Source organism: Pyrus communis, chromosome 4 (genome assembly GCF_041283825.1).
Source record: "Pyrus communis isolate YQ-2024b chromosome 4, ASM4128382v1, whole genome shotgun sequence".
In the NCBI taxonomy this organism is placed as follows: domain Eukaryota; kingdom Viridiplantae; phylum Streptophyta; class Magnoliopsida; order Rosales; family Rosaceae; genus Pyrus; species Pyrus communis.
In genome coordinates this window covers 19,062,647-19,085,681 of record NC_142568.1, presented here as the reverse complement: position 1 = coordinate 19,085,681, position 23,035 = coordinate 19,062,647, and the positions used below count along the sequence as shown (strand labels likewise).

Below are 23,035 nucleotides of genomic sequence, written 5' to 3'. Positions count from 1 at the left end.
AGAGTGAAACTCTAGTCAACCTCTCTTGCGAGTATAAAATATGGGTTCCAAGTCTCACTAAAATCAATTACACGAGTCAAAGTCCAACCCCATTAATTCCCATTAGAAGTGAATTTCACACGAAGCTATCTATGAATTGATCAGAACACAAAAGCTTAAAGTCCATGCCTTTTCTTTCTCTTTACATCTAATTTACCAACCAAACCAGCTCCACAACAAGGATTACAGATTAATACTAACTAGCCAAGAAGGCAAAGCTCTTAGTCCCCGAAATTTGGCCATGGCCGGCATAACTAATGCTTATAGTGTAGAAACCCCGGCGGTTCCGTCGTGGCTAAACAAAGGAGACAACGCATGGCAACTCACAGCCGCCACTTTTGTTGGGTTACAAAGCATGCCGGGCCTAGTGATCCTCTACGCCAGCATAGTCAAGAAGAAATGGGCAGTAAACTCAGCCTTCATGGCCCTCTACGCCTTCGCCGCCGTGCTCATCTGTTGGGTCCTCGTAGGCTACCGTATGGCCTTCGGGGACCAGCTCCTCCCGTTTTGGGCTAAAGGAGCACCCTCTCTAGGCCAAAAGTTCCTCATTAGCCAAGCCAAAGTGCCCAAAAGCACTCACTTTCGTGACGATGGATCGATTGAGACCCAAACGGTTGAGCCATTTTACCCCATGGCATCACTCGTCTACTTTCAGTTCACTTTTGCAGCTATTACTCTTATTTTGTTAGCAGGGTCTGTTCTTGGCCGCATGAACATCAAGGCTTGGATGGCTTTTGTCCCTCTTTGGCTTCTATTTTCATACACTGTTGGAGCCTTTAGTCTTTGGGGTGGTGGCTTCCTCTATCATTGGGGTGTAATTGACTACTCCGGTGGTTATGTCATCCATCTCTCCTCGGGCATCGCAGGTTTCACCGCCGCTTATTGGGTAGGTACTTATGATTAAACGCGTTTTAGAAAATATCATGCACATAAACGAAACATCAGTAGAGAATCCTTAAACCCATTTTCACAAATTGAAACCCTTTCTAGATCAAATTTGACCTATTTGAAAATGTTTCTCTAAAAAGCACCTCATAAGCGCTTTATTGAAAATTTTCACTAAAATTTCTAGTGCTTATTTCTTCAAAAACGCTTAAAAGCGTTGGCTTAATTTTCAGGTGCTTTATAACACATAAACACTTCTATTTTGTTTTTCTGTTACTTTTGATTATCGGTTTTAGCCATTCTATAAGAACTTCCAAACATCTTTAATTTTAGAATTTGAACTAAGTTCAAAAAATTTAGATGTAATTATACTACGTTTACCTATGTGTTCTAGGTTGGTCCAAGGTTGAAGAGTGACAGGGAGAGGTTTCCACCAAACAACGTGTTGCTAATGCTTTGTGGTGCTGGGATGCTGTGGATGGGCTGGTCAGGTTTCAACGGCGGGGCCCCTTATGCTGCAAACGTTGTTGCTCCAATAGCAGTGTTGAACACAAACATCTGTGCAGCCACCAGCCTTCTTGTATGGACGTCTCTCGACGTTGTGTTCTTCGGCAAGCCGTCGGTGATCGGAGCTGTTCAGGGCATGATGACGGGGCTCGTATGCATCACACCTGGGGCGGGGTTGGTGCAGTCTTGGGCGGCTATTCTGATGGGAATGCTTTCTGGTAGCATTCCATGGGTCTCCATGATGGTCCTACACAAAAAGTCTACCCTATTGCAAAAGGTAAGAGTTTCTGCTTTCCACACTCATTGTTTTTTGGCACATGATACGCATTGTGTGTTTTCCTTTCAATGTCGGCTAAATATTTGTTTTTCATGTCCATATTATGCAAAATCATGTTGTTTAAAACTAAACATTCTGATGTATTCATGTCCATTGAATTTTGTTTGATTTATCAATTTAATAATAATAAATTAAAAAGACAATAAAATTGTGCATGATGAGAAAAAATATGTGATAAAATTACTTTTATTTCAGAAAATTTTAACTCAAGTGACATTTGATATAATCGAGTTAGTGTGAAAATAAAGAATCTTAATTAGGTTTAAGTCTCCATCAAACATTTTAATTTGTTTTATTCTTTAATTCATAAAATATTCATCAAGCTGACTTTTTCTGTGAAAAACGGAGCCAATGCCCAGAACATTACGAGATGGCACGAGGCCAAGAAATACCTAAAACATCATCGTTCAAAAGAAACCTAATATAATCAGAGGGCCACGATAGATAATATTAATCTATCCCCCCGGCTCTTTTTGCCCTAAGCTTTGTAGTATTCAAAATTTTCAACCTTATTGTCCCACCAAAGTCATAACATCCATCATTTTCCACTATACTAGTATATTATAATCGTTCCCTTATCCTTCAAATTTGTACGTTCATCGAGTGCAGATTGACCAAATGAAATAGCCACCTTTCAGACGATTTGGTTTTCTAGAAGATTTCCATTAGTCCTCTGTCCTCTTCCCTTAATGCTTGACCAATCATCAATGAACAAAATATCATAAATAAAACAAAAGAAGAACGTATTTAAGTTAGGTTAGTTGGTTAGGATAGCGTATTCGCTCTTTATACCGAATTTCAAACTGTTTTTGTAAATTAGAATAACGTAGAACATTGCCTTATTGTCACATAAAAAAAATAAAAATCTTACTGTGTTTAATTTGTGATGATTTACAGGTGGATGACACCCTAGGGGTATTTCATACACATGCAGTGGCAGGGCTTTTAGGAGGACTGCTGACTGGGCTTCTGGCAGAGCCAGCACTTTGCAGGCTTATGCTGCCAGTTGGCAACAGCAGAGGTGCATTCTACGGTGGCAGTGGAGGGATGCAATTTCTGAAACAATTGGTTGCTGCCATGTTTGTGATTGCTTGGAACATAGTCTCCACCACTATCATACTTCTGGCAATTAGGGTTTTCATACCTCTGAGAATGCCGGAGGAGCAGCTTATCATTGGAGATGACGCCGTTCACGGAGAAGAGGCTTACGCTCTTTGGGGTGACGGAGAAAAATATGACCCAACAAGACATGGTTGGAATACATCGGTGTATGGTGAAGAAATGGCATCGTCGCCGTATATCAATGGTGCAAGAGGTGTGACCATTAACTTGTAAACACCTACAGCACTATGTCGGATGCATGTATCGTATGATCACATAATTAATATGTACGTATTTGTTACCTGTAAGTAGAAGTTTTGAACAATTTTCCACTAAATTGTTTGAAATTTGAACGTGATTGTGTGATGGGATGATTTCGTCCGAGTTTTGAGACTGTAACACATGTGACAGACGAACACGGTCAAAAACATTAAGTTAAAATAGTGTTTGTATGACAAAATCTCTCCTAATATTCCATTTATGATAGCTTAGTCCAAATTTGACCACTGTGGAGACATTATTTTCAGACAAACAATATATAATTCTTTCAACAGATTCAGTGCACGACTCTGTATCCATAATTGGCGGAAACCTTGCATCAATAATTTAAGGTCATCAAAGCAAGCATAAACGACTGATCATGGCAGATTTTCTATGGCCTCAACAGTAATACCCTGCAATCAAGAACTCGACGCGTGTCGTTAACCCATTTGTCCACCCAATCCTATATCTCCGGTCAAGAGTGCACTCTGTGTTCAATTTCTGAAGCAGATAACTCTTTTAATACAAGCAACACTGGGAGGGGGAATCGTACTCAATACCTCGAGCGGAGGAGATAAATGCTCTGTAAAAGGAATATAAGAAGACGAACAACATAACACGCAAAACGAATCAATTATAAATCCAAAATATACCAATTCCGTTTGATCTGAGCAGATGGTAGTTTCCTTTACAGTGCTTGAAGGCTGTTATATAAACCCTTGAACTGTGAAAGTGGGTACCAGTACCCAAAAATAGCTACTTTGCATGCTAAAGTATCTAATGTTCCACTATGAATCCTGAAACCCAGAAAAGCAGAGAGAACTTTTGGCTAATCGAAGTGTTCCCATTCCTGATTTGGTTCTGCTGACGATGGCTCTGGCGTTGACGTTGGGGGATCTAGGCATCCAACTCCGGAGTCAAAGGTCTCCCACTTGGTTGTTACTGTGGTAGCATTGCTACTGTTGTTAACTGGATTGCTGTTCCTCGCCTTTAGAGCATCCAATGCATCCACAAAGTTCTGGACACGTCGCACCTGTACAAGAAAGTTAAACCAGCCATAATAGATCTCTAATTGTCTATGCAACTTCAAAATTTTGAAACAAATTATAAACTAGCCATTACATACTGACATTCCAATGTGCTTATTGCAACAAATAAAGTTTAAGCAGAGAAGCGAGAAAAACCTATAAACCCTTGGGATTACAGTCCTATAGGCTTTTTGGAGAGAAGAGGAGAGAGAAAGAGGGAGGGGGAGAGGGGAGGAATATTATAACCATTGGGATTTCAAAGAGAGATAACCGATCTCGTAATGCTGATCCATTAAAAATCTAATAGCTCCAAGTGCAGAAAGTAATGGAATTCCATTCGCAAATACCAACATCAACACATATCATGCTACTCTAGAAAATAATGACCTCAAGTGTAAGACACATGATACATAGCAACCAACGAAAGCCAACAATGCTGCTTATATTGTGCAATCCTTTAGTTGTTTCAAGCAATACAATGAAATGATCTATGTGGTGGAAGCCCTCAAGTGGAGTCTACTATATGTGAAAATACTGAAGTTGGGCCCAAAGGACCAGTATAAACTGACTACTAAGGGCAATTGTGTGTCCTATTACATATGTAACGGGAATGACTATAGCATATAGGCATGCATCCAACCTTTCCTCACAAACTATTTACAAGAAACCTGGTGGGGCTCTATAAATTAACACCGAGGTAGAATCCTAAATAGAATCCTGATAATGAATCTTTTGATTGTCCTTTCCCATCACTTCACATTGCTCCAATCACCCTGACCATTGGCAGGGCTACCATCTCACCACCAGAATACGTCAATTTTGACACAATGCATGCCACAATAAAGAAATTCTCACCTCCCTATATCTATAAACTATAACAACCCTCAACGCCGATGATCACAACAACTTCATCGTGTGATCAGCACAACACAGTACATCATTTCCACAAGAACAAACAAAATGCATGGCAATTCCATCATAAGAAACCAACAATCATGAAAAATACGAACCTCTGCCCTGCGTTGCATTTTTTCTTCTCCTTCAGCTTGAATGCTGTCCAATTTCAGCAACTGCCTCATGAGCAACTCTGTTGACACAACAAATTCTTTATCGGAAACCTTGGTCCCACCAGCCACAGCCACTTCCAAGACAGCAACCTTTTAAAATCAAACAAAACATTGTGAGCCCCAAACCAATTTAACATTTTGGTAACCAAATACAACCAGGACATGGAACTCACCCTCTCTGCGAGCTTATCAACCTCGGCTACGACTTCAGCAATTGCATGAGAAGCTTTTGACATCACATTGCTTTTGCCTCCAACCTGTCCACCATTGTTTGGCATCTCTTTGCTGTTTACTCCAACTTCTCCAGCATTGATTGGCATCTCATTGCTTTGATTTACCTCCTCAACCTTACTCTCCTTCCGGGCCTCCAGAAGCAGCACCTTCGAGTTATTCTTCACACCAGCAATGTCCAGATGCTCCTCATCTGCCTTCTCCACCCCCCTGAAAAAGAGCCTCTGCTCCTCTGGCTCCAAATCAGTCTTCTGTGCAAGATGTTTCTTCATATCACCTGACATCATCCAAAATAAAATCAAGTACTAACCCCTAACAACTCTCTTCCATTATTAAAAACACTAATTTGGAGAAATACGGGATTTTCACTAAGAAGCCCTTGATAAGGATACAATTAGATAAAACACTTAAAAACCCAAAACTTTGGAAACAATTCCCGGTCCTTGTAATTTGCGGACACCAAAGAAATTTCACAACTAGGAATCACTTAAGGCTATCAAAAGTAAGGGAGAATTTTTTTTCCCCAAATTAAGAACTTGACGTATTTTCATACAAGACTCATAGTTGTCGGAATGTTGTTCCTAATTTACCGAATACCACTCGACCCAACTATTATTCCACTTCCCCCATGGATTATATGTTGCTTGGTGAGGATTATGCTTCTTCTTTTCTTCTATAGTTCGATTCTCGAAGTGTTCATCCCTAATATTAGTAGTTGTCAAGGGTGCTACACTAATTAACTAAAACCCATCAATTCCAATCTAGCTAATCATGATTTACTCTCGAAATTAGCAACCACTACTTCAATTAACCATTGAAAACAGCAATCAAATCATATCAGTGACAGTGAATATGATTAAAATGGAAGATAACATCAGGAGTGAAAGAATAATACCGAAAGTGGAGTGAGCAGGGAGGAAGAGCTCGAAGTGGGGCCCGTTGCCCGGGCCGAGAACTACGTCGATCTTCATCATGGGCCCCCGAAATGAGGCGGAAGCACCGCCACCAGCAGCCGCCGAGGCGTCATCCTCGTCTTCCCGCCTCTGGACCAGCATGCCACCTGGGCGCATCTCCCAATCGATCTCCTCGTCCTGATCGGGTACCAACACTTTCGGATTCGGATTCTTTTTCACCATCGTAAAAAATGAGGCGGGAATCGAGTGGTGGTGGTCGTGAGGATGTTGACTAGTTAGCGACAGAGTGAGGGTTTGAGGGGGAGAGAGAGATGATCGGAGGGTTTCAACGGAACGCGTTTCGTAGAAGGGTGTGGTCGGTTCACTCCATCATTCCGAGTCCGACGTCAAAAGGTTTTTGAGCGGTGCATTTTTCATCACATATTTTGGGGGTGGATTTCGAATAACCAATAAATGTGGAAAATATACTTCTGGGAGTGAGTAATAACTAACGAGGGAGTGAATGTAATAAAATTGTAAAGAGTCCATCGTCTCGTACATCAAATGTTATAGTACAAATAATTTACTATTAAAAAAAAATTAACCACATGTGCTAATCTGCAAATTCTTTTACTATCGTTCTTTTTGTTAGTAGCATTGTTTAGTAATGCTTTAAGAAAAAGCAATTTGTCGTTTGGTAGACAACCAATAATGTTATTAATTTTTTAAAATCACTTTTGATGTTAAATATAGTGTTTGGGTGTCACAAAGAAGAGATCGGGACTAAAAAAAAATTTTAAAACTAACTTTTTATGTTTTCAGGACTTAGGCATGGTTTTTTAGTTATTTTTAAGTCTAATTTCTAAAAACCGTCTATCAAAGAAGAATTCAAGATTTGTGACTCAAAAACAATTTTCAAATTGAAAAACTTGTACTCAAACAGAGTATCAAGCATACCCTAAGCAATTTATGATTAATTTGACAAAACATTATGTATTTAACTGCTCCGGTTGTTGGAAAGAAGCGTATTGACTAGTTAATTTATGCTTGATTTATCCGTTTCTAGGGTTAAAATCTTCTTTACATTGTGTAGCCACGAAGAAAAACAAACTAACCATCTTATTATGAATTTGCCAAGTGTGACCTTGAAAGGTCAGCAACGTTATGTGAATTGTCAAATGATTCATAATTAAAGACAAAATGGTTATTAAACGAGTTTCAAGCGTGATTTTGAAATAATAAAATAAAATGTTACATATATGAAACAAGGTGTAGTCATACATTTGTAACAATTTTTCACACGTCTGTGTAAGTACTAAATTTGGGGCATCATAAAGAAGAGGATAAGGTGTTTTATTTGGGGCTCAGTAAAATTTTGTTGGGAATTTCAATCCGGACAAGGAAAAAGAGCATTCCATACCACAACTATATAGATTAACTTCCCTCCGGATAAGATTTGAAATGATATTTGGAGGCTCCTCAAACTCCAAAATTTTGTGACGTAGATAAACCAAAACGCACCATCCTATGACGCGTCACAAAGTAAAAAATGATTACAAGCGTGAATCTTTAAAGAACTAAAATCTGGAATCCACCAGTTGTTTGAGAGAAATCCCAAAGACTCTTTTTTTTATTATTATTAAAGATTGAATTGATGATTACAATTATAACATCCACGACTTAAATATACAAGTCATTTACAACTCCCTTCGACAACTCTAAAGCTTAGGGAATCAAACGAAAATAAATGACATTAATCGGACGGAAGCGAAAGGTCCGATCTTTATTACATAAATTAAAACTGTGTTTTGGAGGCTGAAACGGTCTTGGATGGCTAAAAGGTATTATAGGTCCAAATTGAAGCTTAGACGCCAAACCTGCAAATTCCTGATGCATCCTTTTGTCTTCCAACGGTCCATTTTTCTTCAATTCATTCCGCCATTTGTTCTACATCAGCCTATGTTCCATTGAATTCGCTGGTCTATAATTTTGCTTGTTGAGATCAAAGTTTCATACCAAAACTAAAAGAAATAAGAAACAATTAACAAACACAGAAATAGGCAAGACAGATTTCTGAAACTTTCACATGTTTGCACCACCTCCAGGTAAAGCCAAAGTCTCTGGATAAGTAACTGCTTCAACGTCGTTTTCGTCGTCAGCCTCGATAATAATTCTGTATGTTTTTTGCCTGGGATTATAGATCACCAAGATCCTTCCCTCATGATCCAGCAAAACTTCACCACTCTCGAAGATGCATACAGGCATTACAGTAAGATCACAAAAGTCAACAAAAATCTGTCTAGCTAATCTCGTTGATGAAATTTTCGCGACTCTTTTCCAAGATTCCTTGACTCCATATTCCTTCATAATCCATATCGAAAAAGTTTTATCCTGGAGCGCTGAAGTATACACAAAGAGACAACCTTGGCTGGTCCCGATTCCGACGAAGATATCTCTATCGTCACGTTGGGGCAATGACAGTGTGCTCTTAAAATTTTCTTCTGCTAAATCAAAAGAGACGATCTTAGAAATTCTTCTCTGAAGCTGTATCCAGTGAAGAGCTCCATTTAAGAAGCAGCCCCGGTGATCATTCTTCTCAAGATAATACGGGTCTCGACAAGTCCTCCATGAATTCGTTTTGACTGTAAAGACATATATCATGGATCGGAAAGGCTCTTCAGTTGAAGTTGTACTGTCACGACTGCCCAATATTAACTTGTAATCTTCAGCGGAGGAATCGTACCCTAATCCGTAAAATATCTTATTACGGTCAACATAAGGAGGTTCCGGTAACACATTGGTATCTCCGGTGGAAGGGTTCCATAAGATAATGTTGTAAGGGTATTCGCCAAAGTCAATTTCTAGACATACCAAACCGTTACACGAACCCAAAATATCAATAACCATATCTGGTTTAATTACTGACGGATAATTGAGCACTCTGGTTGAAACGACATCATCATTATAGTCTATGGAAAGGAGATTGAGATGGTCATCTGACATTTTTGCAACGAAGAGCTTGATGTTGTTGTTGCTGGTGCTTGTGACCACTGTGTTTCTCTGGTGTTGCGCAACGAACTGAGGATTGGAGATTACATGAAGCCATGGCTTGCACACACACCGAAATCGCATTAAAGATTTAACCGGCAGCCTCGAGAGTATGTCGAGTTTGATTTCATCAGGGAGACTGGGCGCCATTGAATGGGAAATTTTGCGAGACGTCACAAGGGTACTGAACAAGAATACCAAAAGATTAATATAGACACACACATACACACAATACTCTTTGCTCAACATTAAACTGAACATATCGCACACAATGCTCTTCACTCAACATTAAACTGAACATATCTAGCTAGGATTTTATACAGTGGGAAACTGAACCACGAGTAGTTATATTCATGAATCGGCACTCACTTCAACAGATACCAAAATGATTATTTATGGCTCATTTAAGATTCACTTATATAGAAAACGCTTATGCTTGTAAGAGTTTTTGCTAGAAGTTTTTTTATTAAAAATTTGATCTAACTAGAATTACTCTTATTAGAAACTATTTGAAATTTTTTACAAAAATCTAAGTGCTTCTCAAGTTCTTTTTGACACCTTATAAAATTAAATGATTATTTCAACCAAAGATCGATTATGCAATTGAACTAGCTATTCAAAATAAGATAATATTACTAGCTTCATTATTTCTAGAGATTAAACACAAGCAGCGTCTTTCAGCCATAAAAGTTGTAAGATCCTGAATTCCTCTCCCCTTAATATTTTAATAATTCAATGTAGATTATCCTAAATACCAAAAAAAAAAAAAAAAAAAAAAATTCAGTGTGCCCAGAACACGAAGTTGTACATCACATTTTATTATAAGCGGAGGGAAATTCTATTCTTCAAGTGACCCTCAACTTATTTAATGTCATATGGTATACCATCCCGTATCTCGGACACATTAAAAAATTTGTCATCAAATACAAAAAACACACACAACAATATATACGCAATAAATAAATAATAAGAGGAATATGTGAGATACGCGAATTTGCACTAGAACTGCCAAACTCATCTTAGGATGTGTGAAAAAGAACGAAAGAATCACATGAAAACAAAACATGGAAATAATTCTAGAGATAAATGAGCTAAAGGGTTTAATTACCTCAACTTATCGCTTTATATGGCGATTGATATTCAAGCAGGTCTGGAAACAAATGAGTTATAGCTAAGGAAGCCGTTAAGCAGACCCAAAAGTTGAATCCATTATCCACTCCCACTATGTTTTTGAGTAGTCTCCAAGATTTCCAGCAACTGGATGCAAACCAACAATACTTGACCCAAACTAAGATAAAGGCTCACTCATGACTGTTTTTTCCTCTTTCATTTGTAATAAAATGATAAGAAGGAAGTCAAAAATTAGCGGAAGAGGTAGGAAAAGAAGCTAGTGAAATGTATAAGGTGTCAATAGCACTTCCAGGAGTATGCTTAATTGCTTTGCATATATATATAGATTTAATGGATATGTGATTTGAAATGAAATGAGAAAGAAATGAAATAAGTTACGCAATTTAATTGTAGGTTAAAGATATCTTACCTATTACGGAAATAAGTAAGAAATGAAATAACTTACGCAATTTAACTGTAACGGTAGGAAGAAGTGTGATACACCCTAAAAACAATTACTCGAAAAAAGGACGTTGAAGACCCAAAAGCAACAAATGCCTTTTACCAGAACAGATATATTTTCAAACTAATAGCTTCAAGATAAATGGTCACTTAGTATTACGGTCTAGTAGTATTCCTCTTCACTTGTACGTGAGAGATCTTAGGTTTGATTCTCATCAGGTAGCTTGTTTACTACTTGGTGATTCCAGGTTTTGTAACTCTTTAGAAACCTCGGTCAAACAGAAGTGAAGATTATCGTGTTCGATTAGCTGGAAGTGTAGCTTTCTTATCTTACCCAGGAAGTTACTTTTCGCAATGCAAGTAATGTTTATCAATTATTTAAGTTACCAGCACATAAAACGTGTAAAATAGCGTAAGTAGATTATTGTTCTTTAAACTATACAACGTGAATCGATCGGCTAAACCATTTTCGATCTTTTTTAAGTAGTCTAGAGCATAGACGGCTCCGATCGTCTAATAAAAATACATGCTCGAAAAAATAAAATAGAAGGTAGAAGCATAAGATCCGAAGAAGAAACTTGTTAACTTCTCTTGTTTCACAATACAAATCATACAAAGAAAACAAAAACTATTTGGAGTCGTTATTTATTTAACTAGCCGAAAAGTCTAAGGGCACTTACCTAATTGTGCAAGGAACTTGTACTAAAGTTTCAGAGAGACTCGACAAAAAAAGTTTCTGAGAGATGGGCCGCTATAAATTATTAAAAATATTGATATTGTCTTTACTTAATCGCACATGTAATTAATAAATGTGAGAATTCTATGTAAAAGACTTTGGTGCAATTAAAAGTGATATCGTTTCATATAAATTGTGATTTATTTTATAAAATAGCCAATATAGTTTTTTTTCTTTTGTTTAACATGCCCCCGAAAAAAGGGACTTTGGAGTGGGCCAGACGTAGAGTTGTCTTGGTTATGTTTATAAGTGAAAAAAGTAATTCAGATCTAAATCTAAAATCCACTTTACTTGAAGTTTCAGAGAGATGGGCGTGACCACACTAATGACATCAAGATTGTCTTTACTTAATCACCCCTGCATTAATGTAAGGGTTTTTTTTATTCAAAAAGCTTCGATACAATTAGGAGTGAGACTGTTCAAATTGTGATTTATTTTATAAGATGACAAATTTGAGACTTAGATCATCTTCATTAAAAGCATTCATCCCTCCCGCACCGAATTCCAAACTGAGTCCCCAACCACCCCCAAATGTTAAAAAAAAGGTAGTTATTGGATTCAAAGTCACTAACCATGGTATTACTTTTATTTAGGCTTTGATGGTCATAATTGACAGAGCGAAAGTATCTGATTAAGGATTCACGAACTATTTCGTTTTAGTAAAACTCGGATAATCCAGAGAATTAATAAAAAAAATACTCTTATTTAATGATTAATACAATAAAAATTGAATCAATACAACTCAATCATAGCAAGTGGCCTACTGGTAAGGACGCGGATTACAGCTTCCTAATAAACAAAAATATGGAAGGTTCCGAGTTCGTTGCTTCGAGCTAATGAGTCTACTTCACTGTGGTCACGAATAGGATGAAATTTCCCATAACATCTTTGGGCCCAGAAAGAATAAATAACCGTAACTTGCCTCCAGTTGTCCATTTAAAAATAAATAAATAAATCAACACAACTCCATTAGTCAAATAGTCATAGGAAAATCCCAATTGCAAAAGAAAGTAAAAAGAACAGTACAAAATTACTCAAAACACTCAACAAACTTTTAGAAAGATGTTCTAAACCCCTAAAACCTCCAAAAACATCTTATGTCACTAAAAAGCCGTGTGTTGGACCCGTGTTGCCACTTGCCAGTGCCTTTCCCACCCGAAAAAAGGATCACGGGCCAAAACAAATACCTAAAAGCCAAAATACACTATTCCCGTCGCTGTTCTAAACCCCTGAACGATGTTTAAACACCCAAAACGTCTTATGTCACAAAAAAAAATAAATAAATAAATAAAATTAAAAAAATAAAAAAATAAAAAAAAGCCGTGTGTTGGACTCATCTTGCCAAACCCTTTCCAAACCAAAACAAGTATCATGGGGCCAAAAACGAATGCCGAAAATCCAAAATACACTATTCACAAAATCCCAAAAACACTAATCACTTCACTTCTTTCAGTCCCTCTTCAATACTACACGAACGCATTCTCCAATTCCAATTACTAATGTTATCATCATTAAACGGAGCAACTCCAATGGTCATTATTTAACTGAATCAAGTTGAAGGTTATATGACAAATTTTTTAACAAAAATCGAGTGCAAGAGTTAACCGCAAATATGCCAAAAAGGGTTTGAAGGAAATTAGGTGAAGCAAATCACTTACGTTATAAAACATTTGCTTAACAATATTATCATGGGCCTTGGGATTAATATTTGAGGCCTAGGGCCGCGCCTACCTTAGCTCACAATGTATCAAAACCAAACAAAAGGTGATGCACAATAAAATCCACCAAATCATATGAAAGGATAATTTGTTCCATGATTTTTTTTCTTTTTCTTTTTTCAATCATAAGCATCTCTAATTTTGGAGTCCAACCAACAGTTTCCCTGCAGACCTCTAACTTCATGTAATATATATTTGCTCCGAAAACTCCCAACTCTTTTGAAAAAAAAAAAAAAACTAATTTTACATTATTGTCTTGCTCAGAACTTGAGAAACTAAAGATAACATCACACGTTAAGTGAAAAAAAGTGCATGATAAAAAAGTCAAAGTACAACATCCAAACAACTAATATATAGTAATTAGCATCAGAAAATGGCGATCAACACTGCTTCTCCCAGAACATGCCCTTCAATTGCCTCCAACACCTTCTCCTTCGTCACCTGCAACTCACCCAAATTTTAACATTTAATAAAATAAAATAAACTGTTTCTAAAAGGTTTAATATTCTCTTACTAATATTTACTTAAATCCGAGTCCCGCATTAGTGAAGATTTACGAGATCAATCAGACTCACAATTTAACAATATATAAGAATTGATTTAACTATTTATGGTGACACATAGTCGATTTACGTGATCAATCGGATTCATAATTTAACAATATATAAGAACTGACTTAACTATTTATGTTGTCAAATAGTCCAACAAGAGAACAGATTCTATTTGAATGTTAAAAGACAACATAGACTTACAAACATACCTTGTGACCTAGGTGCAGATCATCGTCCAAAGCATAAAGCTTGAACTCGATCCTATGACCATGATTAGGCAGCATGGGCCCACGCCACCCAGGCACCTTCCAATCATTGTTACCTTCCTTGATCTCGCCATAATCACCACCCACCTCCTCTTCTTTACCGGAAAAACCCTCCGGCAGTTTTTTCAGAGTCGGTGGAATGTTCACCACGACCCAATGCGTCCAAGGCACGAGCGGACCCTTTGGGTCGGGTGCGTCAATGTCCTGTACAACTAGGGCTAGGCTCTTGGTCCCTTGTGGCAAGTTGTACCATTCTAAAGGTGGAGATATGTTCTTTTTTGTTCCTTGACCTTCTCCTGTGTATTTTCTGGGTAACCTTCCTTCATGGTCTATTTCGGGTGATGTCAATCTGAATTCGTCGCCGGAAGCCATAGCTCTTTTGGTTTGTACATATGCACTTTGGTGATTTATATGGCTATTTTTAGGTACGAGCTTTATAAAGCTTTGTTTTTGGGTGCACAAATATTAGACACGTTTGTGTGAAGAAGTTTCGTGTTGGCGATAGAAGGTGCGAGGTGTATCGTGATGTGACACGTACGATGACATGTGGAGCCTGCTCGAGTCTTCCGTTTCAAAGAGGCCCATTAGTCGTGAAGAATATGTCAAATTTAAGTTTTGCCGTAACATAGAAAGTGATTCCATCTTTTAGTCGGATTTATTCTCAGCAAGTTTCTTAAATAGGCAAAATAGATTGAGTAAAACATAAAGTATGTGTAGTCGTTAACTAACATGCTAATAACCTATTCTAATACCATAAAATTTTTGAAGCTCCACTATAACACACATCAATGCCTAAAGAAAGATTGTTTCAGTCTTACGTGATCAATCTCCAAGATATATCGCGAAGCAATTTCGGAGGAGCTACCGATTGCTGCCTTCATTGTTCAAAATTGCATAGTTGGAGTTGTCAGCAACGATGCTTATTTTATACAAAAATCATATGCACTGGGAGCTAGTGGTTTATCGCCTTATCAAAATATAACAACCGCGTTCTAAATGATAGCATATGCAAATGTCTTATGTGACGAGTAGTGGAAAATGATGAAAAGCACGACTATTAATACCGTACAAAAATTTCCATCATCTTACAATACTCATCGCACAATTCAGTTGGCATTTCATTTAGAGCCCAAATGTCTTTTGATAGAGTGATAACGGCATAACTTCTAACGCATCTGGTTTTTGTACAAAATATTACGTAGGCGCACTCGATAGCGCCCCCAAAATCTCTCATCGGTATATCATGGAGCTTGATCACCTAGACCTAAGTAATATTTCATTAGGGTTGACGTGCATCATGTTGATCTGTCCATAAATAATTTTTCAGTGGTTTGACAGTATGATCTTCTTCAACAAAATTATCATACAATTGATTCACCATAATCGTTGTTTCCATGTCTTTACCTTTTGAGCTTTCATCACTGTAAAATAGTTGTTAGGATTCCTAAAGAACTGAAATGAAGGTAACAAAAAAAAATTCAATGAAAATGTAGATATGGATTAGAACATTGTATTTTTTATATATCTCAATTGGTACATGCATGAATTGTAAGAAGTAATTAGCAATCAACAGGTTACTAGCATCACAGGTATAACAAATAGAATTACAATAAATATATCAAATAATTAAAAAGAAAAACAAACTTATCTGCCGAAGAGGAGGAAGAATAAGCCATGACTGCTAGAGTTTTGAAGGAAGTCTTTTGCACTCAACAGCCGATAGTCCTTGTTATAGAATAGGGTTTTTAACATTGATAAGGATGATATGAGTGCAGGGACTACCTATTATAGTGATGAGTCTCCTTATGATCCGGCCTATTACTAAGTAGTAGGGATTGGCCAAATCATGGGATAACATTAGAGTTTAAATGATATCGATATCTTGTCTAACCACATAAGTCCCTTTGGTTAGTTGCACAATAAGGACTTCAAATCCTAATTAAAACGAGATTCCGTAATTTCCTCAACACCAATTAACTCATTAGCGAAGTTAATGGATTGAAAAGAAATCAATAAATATATTCATTGACACTCACATGCTTACATGAATGTGACTTGAATTCAATTAAGTTCTATTCAATAGGATATTATCGTTTTTATGCGTGATGCTATGTAAATCACATATTTATATTACATTGGTGGTATCTCTAGCATTTTTTTATTTTATTTCTCAGAGTGGTTCACTTTAATTTAATAGTCTGGGCTGTTTTAATTGAATTCATAATATCTTGCCCTCTCTGTTAAATACGAATTTTTTTTAGTCAAACCATCTGACTACGTAGATTGTTCGATCAACCTCACAGAGCAATGAGATTATATATGTTTTAGTTTCGTCAAAGTCCGCGCTGATCTTGCAATAGAGTTACCTAGATTCGACGGATGAGATCCTAGATCTTGGGCCATTCATGAAAATTGGGCTAGTCTGATCCAAGAATATATTTAACCATGCAAATTGCTCCCAAAGTTTCTGATTTTGTGATTAGATTAGACGAAAGAAAAAGAGAGACCAAATAGGAGTAGGGAGTACGTTATATAGCTTCAAACTTCAAAAGAAGAAAAAAAGAATGATTAGGAGGTATGTAATTTGCAATTATTGGTTATGGGACCGTGGGAATGCCCGGAATGGGGAGACTGTGTAACTGTGTACTGACCGATAAAAGCTTTTTTAGAGTGGTCTATTATGACAACGGTGCGATAATATTTATGTAGTGTTTTATGTATTCATTTTTCATTTGGTTCAATAAAAAAATTTAATATATCCCTTGTAATATAGGAAATTTTAACGAAAATCTGTCGGTACTGTTCACTGTAACGAAAAATTATATTTTTACACTAAAAAGTCAATCCTGGTACTATCCACTTTACCCTTTATTTTATTTTTATCGTTAAAACTCAAAACTTTCAAACATTTTTCCTTAGTTTTTCTTTGTTTTTTAGGTGCAAGAAAAATTAAATAACATGTATATTATTTTTTGAAATAATAAAAATAGATATTTAAAATATCATTGAACAAAATAAAAAAATAAGCACTCAGTAATGAGTATTCAAGTATTATCCGTAATAATATACGCCTAAACGCAGCGTAACATCCAATCCTGCTGATGTTGCTGGTAGGGTGTTTGACAATTTTGTGCATCTACTCAAAAGAAAAACAGTTCCATCAGGCAGGCACGTGTTGCCTTAAGACAAGGTGAAAGCATTCCAAGTTGCATGTGTGTATGTATGTGTTGATGAAGTGATAGGGCATGGTAGCAGATCAGTGCTAAGGACAGCCCCTTTTCTGATACGTCTCCATTGATCTGCGTTGTAAGGCCGATTCGTATAAAACAATATTTAGTTCATCATTTTTTTGTTTGGTCCAATACATAGTACGAACACTATAATCTTGTTCATGCAGGCGCAGCTCGTATATGTTTTACAGGAATATATTGCTTTTTGCAGTTCTGAAACTGAATTTTCAAAGACTTATTTTTCAAACTTTACACATAAAACGATATCATCTGAAAATCACAATAAAGCAGCCGTTTATAAGTCGTTATTTTTTCATGTTTATGTACTTTTTCTTGTTGAAATCTTTGATTAGATGATTTACTTTAATTTTGATTGTGCTAAAGATTCAAAACAAAACTTAAAGAAAAAGTAAATAACTCATGCAAATTTTGTTCAAGATACTTTTATATTTCTAGAATGTAATATATGGAATTTTCGAGTACGTGTCAATATAATTCTTTTTTTTTATTTTTAACTCTATTGATTTGGGAACACGAGAAAATTAACCGACCATCGCTTTAGTATCTTTGTCTATTTCTTCTATTTATCTTTCAAACGGATTTGGTCTTTTTCAACAATTAAGAGAACATTTCTACATATATATGTTTGTTGTGATGGCTGGTATTCAAATCTCTAAATTTCAACCAAAGTTGATATTATCATGTTTACGTACTCTTTTTCTTTTACATACACACTGAGGAAAGGAAACGGAGTTAAGCCGCATAATGCACCGCAACATATAATATTTATTATTAAATATGAGAACATATTACGTGTATGTGTTAAGTCCAACTATAATCATCATTTTATGGCTTTTTAACAGTGCAGGGAAGTTGGGGACTCAGACTTTACATTCTTCCAACGTTTTCAGCTAAATTCTGTGTGATAATGTCCACTCAAAAACCAATATTTGATTAAGTAATTTAAAATGATGTGTATTTTATATAGTCTGGAGTTCCGTGATCCTTGTACTTGCGTGTGCTCCTCCTTAATTCTACTTTTATCGTATCGGTCCCAAAAACTGTACAAGCAGTAAGAACAAGTCAACTTCCATTAAATGCAGAAAGAGATGTGGAAGGTGGAGAAGGTTTGAGACTTTGAAGGATGAGTGTAAAACCATGAAAAAAGAAAAGCAAATGAAACAGCTAGGGCAACACAGAAGACCTTTCGTAACGTTTCTGTTACTCAAAAACTGCAGCAACAGTAAAAATAACCTGTGCACTGTGGAACATCGCCGGATTTTTTTTTTGGAATCCTGAGAATCTCGTAATCGTGACTGTTTATCGTATATCGTACGGTTAAAAATCATTTTAAATTTAAAATTTAAAATTAAATATAAATAGTACATAACAAAAAATAACCGCATGATATACAATAAACGGTCACGATTACAGAATATCTGAGATTTCCAAAAAAAAAAAAATATCCGGCCAGAATCTGCACTGTATTCACCTTATAAAGCTAAAAACCATGCCAGCCGCTCGTAACAGTAACTTACTTTCCCTCAACAGTAAATCATCACTACGTATGATGTCGATGTTTCCATTTCCAATCTTCGTGGGCCCAATACTCAAACATCAAGTGGCTAATCCGTAGGTTACCAACTCCCTCCATCCCAGTACGTGTGGACAGTGGAATAATATATAAGTTCTTGGTTTTTTTTTAATTAATGCATTATTTTACAGAAATACATGTCATTGTGCTAAAAATCTATATTACATTAAATATATGAAATACGTTGGGGTTTTAACATGTAAAATGTACCTTACAGAATTCAAAAGATGAATTTGGGTCACTTTATGCCAGACTGACTTTAGGATCACTAACGTTATATATAGGAATTGGCCGTATGCATGTGCACTTCGATCCACCTGCATGGACGAATGGAGCATAGGTCCAGGGACACATGCCACTCTCACCCTTTTCATTTGGGAATTTTATTTTAATCTTGTTAAATTATTTACAAAATTCCAATTAATTCTTAAGTGCCTCTAAACCCATCTACTTTCTCACTTGTGACAAATTAAATTGGGCATTTGAAACAATTAGTTGAACAAATTACCCTGATTTATCAAGAAAATGGAGATTGAACTTTGTAAGATATGCCCACTTAATTAATTTCTAACTCCGTTTTTGTCCACGTAAATTAACTATATACAGACATTAAACTTATTATATTTTTTGGCTAAACATACTTAACTTATACATACTATTGAAGATATATATGATGGCGTTGAAATAATTGAATAGAAAAACAAAAACGAATTTATGTCAAAATAATATGTGGCCAAGACCATCGATCACCTCATACATCTGCTGAAGTTTGTGACTGATGTGCGGTTTGACGAAAACCGATGTTGCAGGTAATTTTCTTTTGAACGAGTAAGAATAATTAGGGTTCTACACACTCCTATTGTCAAATAAACTGGAGCCTCATGTGTCCTGCTAGGGAGCCCAAGCCCCACCTGGTTCCTTAATTTCCTTTGCTTTGCTTTTGTTATTTTGTCTTGAGGGAAAAGTAACAATCCATCATTTGCACTGCTGAAGCAAAAAATTTGAATCTAACAAGTGAAACGAAACTTGTAATGAATGAATCAATGTGTTTTTCAACGCCCAATGGAATGGAGGACACTGATGAAAATACTGTTGTGATCTAGGGCAAAATATTTTCCATACATTTGCACTAGTTAGGGCTAAAGAATTAGCATTCATCCTTTTATATATATATGGGAGATGCTAGCACGGCTCGCTCAATGAGCGAGTCTAAATAAACTCTCCACCCACGTGTATTCCACTTGCTAAATGTCTTTCATGAGAAAATTTAAAAGTACTATTATGATATGAGATCTAAGGATAAAGAGAAATCAGCATACAACATAATATATTTGCCTAATTTCTATCTTTTGGATTCAAAAGAATTTCTCACCTATAGTATTATACATATATTATACAACATAAACAAAATGACATAGAAGTTGACAGTTGAATTATTACTTAAATGTTGATTAACATACTTATTTTTTAGGGAGCTTTAAGGAAAAGGGTTTGGGCCAATAAATATTTAACCAAAAACCATCACAAAATATTATTTAACCAAAATGGCTCAAAGTTTAATAAAAAATCATCCAAAACTATTGTCAACGGGTCAAACTTACAAGTCCAACCCACTACAAATTTACACTTCTGTAAATATCCCTAAATGATTCGATATTGTCCTGACTCTTCACCAACCTCAACCTAGCACGAAACCGTATAATAACTCCATGTATTCCTATCAAATCGAATTCCTCCATTTCAAAAACAACCAAATCAAAGTTGAAAAATGAAGCATTCGTCGGAACAAGCTGCTGAAACAAGTTCAAAGAAGTTTAATGGTAGAAACTAGCGAAAAAGTGTCTGGAAAAAAAAAAAAAAAAAAAAACCAAAACATAAAACTGTTTCTAGAGAATCCAAAACATAACACTGTTTTTTTAAAAAAAAAAAAAAAAAAAAAAAAAAATCAGATACAGTGTTTGTTTTGTCTATGCACAAACAAACACTGGATCTGGAAAGAAAAGAACCAAAATCCAAAAACAGTGACTTAAATTCCAAAAACAGTGACTTAGATTCCAAAAACAGTCTATATTTTAACCTTTGACTGTTTCTTTTCTTTCATGTATCAGTTGATTATATTTAATAAATAAGGTGCTTATTTTGCTTTGAATCCAAATACAGTGAATTTCACTATTTCTTTTCTAGCTTACATTTCTTTTCTAGCTTACATTTAAGAAACAGTGTGTCTATTTTATTTGGATATAGAAATAGTGACTTAGATTCCAGAAAAAAATAACTTAGATTCCAGAAATAGTGTTACTTAAAATTCAGAAGTAGTTTATTTTACAGTCCAAAAACAGTGACCCATCGTTATTATTGAATAGTATGCAGATCTCAAATTTATTTTCAAGAGAAACAAACGATGAACTCCATTGACGAAGAAAAATTGAAAAGCAGTACCTTGAATACACTATGAATAATAACGACGATCACATTTCAACGAAATAATACAAAATATAAATTAAATAGCATGAGGATATATATTTTTGTTTCAAATAAAAAGAAGAAGGTCTGCAAAACAACGATGAACTCTATTAACGACAAAAATCTGGAGATCAACCTTAAAAAGTTAAGGGTAAAATCGATAAATCATAATTTATTATAGTTAGGCTATTTTTAGTTGGATTACTTTAATATGGGTCTTGTACTAATTATTAAACAAAACTTATAATACGATTTTTTATATTAAAACTAAAATTTTTCAAAATTTTTTTATTATTTTATATTAATTTTTTATTCGTAACACGATATTTAATTTATAAATTTAATTTTCCTAATAAGATTACTCTCGGGTTAATTATTCAAGGCCAGTATTTAGCTTGGATCGGAGCAGTACGTTGTAGAAGCAAGTTTTGCTAAAATAAATCTCTTCAAAAGAAGAGCTCATGATTAGACATCGAATCCTTTTCTTTTTATTCCTAAAGAGGTGTAATTGAGGGGGTATTTGCATCCTCTCTTCTGAGCTGACGGAGAGGATCCTCCTGATCTATCATTGTGAACCGTTAAATTTTTATTCAACGGTTACAAACAAGCAGTTCCTTTAAAATTATAATAATTATAACCGTTAGATAAAACTGTAACGATCCATGATGATGGATCAGGAGGATCCTCTTCATTAGCTCAGGAAGGATCCAAATTCATTGAGGGGACATGAATGGTAAGTCTCTTTCAGAAAACAGTGTATATCCTAAGGATAAAAACTATAAAAAGCATAAGCGTACAATTTAAAAGCCCGGCAAGGATTTGGTACTCGGATTTAGACACACCTGCAACTACGTTACATCCACTTAGATTTCCCAAAAAAGGACCCCCACCCCCACCCACTTCTCTCTTTAGTCTTTCCCTTAATTCCTGACCAGACACGAAAAGCCAATTTGACTCCAACGGTCCAACCCTAACAACAATACACCCTCTCTCCTTCTCTCTTGCCGACTGATTTAGAGGCACTATTCCTTTATTTTAGGAGGAAGGCACTCTCAATTGGAGAAAAATAATTTGCCTTATATAATCGGTTATAAGTTAAAAATAGATACAAGAAAATATATAAAATGAAATTGAAGAGAGCTAAAGTTTCATCATAATTGTTGATAATATAAGGAATAGTTAAATCTCATAAGCTCATGTAAGATCTATCATCTCATCAATGTGAGATTTATTATCAACACATTTTCTCACGTTTAACGAATTTTTAAGTCTAACCCATATTCAATACAAATGGGATGACGTGGAACATGTGTGGTCGTTGAGTTTTACAAGTGGGACAACCTGCTCTTATACTAAGATGAAAGCCAAGATTACATCATAAAACTAATTAACAATATGAAGAGTAGCCCAACTTTTTGCAAGCACATACAAAATCCCTTCACTCATTAACGTAAAATTCATTCTCAACAGAAATAGCTCAAATTAATTCATTGAATTCGGCCACACTT

General features: G+C 35.8%; 4 protein-coding genes across 4 annotated transcripts; 1 reads left to right on the top strand and 3 right to left on the bottom strand.

Moving 5' to 3' along the window:
- On the top strand, nt 1-3,350 carry AMT2 (ammonium transporter 2). The gene is made up of 3 exons (XM_068461759.2): nt 1-925; nt 1,319-1,708; nt 2,666-3,350. The coding sequence occupies exons 1-3, from the start codon at nt 281-283 to the stop codon at nt 3,101-3,103; spliced, it is 1,473 nt and encodes a 490-aa protein (XP_068317860.1). The 5' UTR covers nt 1-280; the 3' UTR covers nt 3,104-3,350.
- Nucleotides 3,351-3,744: 394 nt separating this feature from the next.
- On the bottom strand, nt 3,745-6,852 carry LOC137722697 (BAG family molecular chaperone regulator 4). The gene is made up of 4 exons (XM_068461760.2): nt 6,352-6,852; nt 5,399-5,733; nt 5,169-5,315; nt 3,745-4,163 (listed from the first exon to the last, which is right to left on the bottom strand). The coding sequence occupies exons 1-4, from the start codon at nt 6,590-6,592 to the stop codon at nt 3,960-3,962; spliced, it is 927 nt and encodes a 308-aa protein (XP_068317861.1). The 5' UTR covers nt 6,593-6,852; the 3' UTR covers nt 3,745-3,959.
- Nucleotides 6,853-8,431: 1,579 nt separating this feature from the next.
- Nucleotides 8,432-9,547, bottom strand: LOC137722099 (F-box protein At3g07870-like). Its single transcript, XM_068461081.1, has one exon. The coding sequence runs from the start codon at nt 9,545-9,547 to the stop codon at nt 8,432-8,434; it is 1,116 nt and encodes a 371-aa protein (XP_068317182.1).
- Nucleotides 9,548-13,649: 4,102 nt separating this feature from the next.
- Nucleotides 13,650-14,713, bottom strand: LOC137721812 (PEBP (phosphatidylethanolamine-binding protein) family protein). Its single transcript, XM_068460821.2, has 2 exons — nt 14,184-14,713; nt 13,650-13,864 (listed from the first exon to the last, which is right to left on the bottom strand). The coding sequence occupies exons 1-2, from the start codon at nt 14,610-14,612 to the stop codon at nt 13,790-13,792; spliced, it is 504 nt and encodes a 167-aa protein (XP_068316922.1). The 5' UTR covers nt 14,613-14,713; the 3' UTR covers nt 13,650-13,789.
- Between the last annotated feature and the right edge of the window lie 8,322 nt (nt 14,714-23,035).

Excerpts from the sequence above, each read along its gene's own strand:
- AMT2 (XM_068461759.2), top strand. The coding sequence starts at position 281 with ATGGCCGGCATAACTAATGCTTATAGTGTAGAAACCCCGGCGGTTCCG. Across the intron at positions 926-1,318 it reads GTTTCACCGCCGCTTATTGG|GTTGGTCCAAGGTTGAAGAG; the intron begins GTAGGTACTTAT and ends TATGTGTTCTAG. Across the intron at positions 1,709-2,665 it reads AGTCTACCCTATTGCAAAAG|GTGGATGACACCCTAGGGGT; the intron begins GTAAGAGTTTCT and ends GATGATTTACAG.
- LOC137722697 (XM_068461760.2), bottom strand. The coding sequence starts at position 6,592 with ATGGTGAAAAAGAATCCGAATCCGAAAGTGTTGGTACCCGATCAGGAC. Across the intron at positions 5,734-6,351 it reads CCCTGCTCACTCCACTTTCG|GTGATATGAAGAAACATCTT; the intron begins GTATTATTCTTT and ends GGATGATGTCAG. Across the intron at positions 4,164-5,168 it reads AAATGCAACGCAGGGCAGAG|GTGCGACGTGTCCAGAACTT; the intron begins GTTCGTATTTTT and ends TTTCTTGTACAG.
- LOC137722099 (XM_068461081.1), bottom strand. The coding sequence starts at position 9,547 with ATGGCGCCCAGTCTCCCTGATGAAATCAAACTCGACATACTCTCGAGG.
- LOC137721812 (XM_068460821.2), bottom strand. The coding sequence starts at position 14,612 with ATGGCTTCCGGCGACGAATTCAGATTGACATCACCCGAAATAGACCAT. Across the intron at positions 13,865-14,183 it reads ATCTGCACCTAGGTCACAAG|GTGACGAAGGAGAAGGTGTT; the intron begins GTATGTTTGTAA and ends GGTGAGTTGCAG.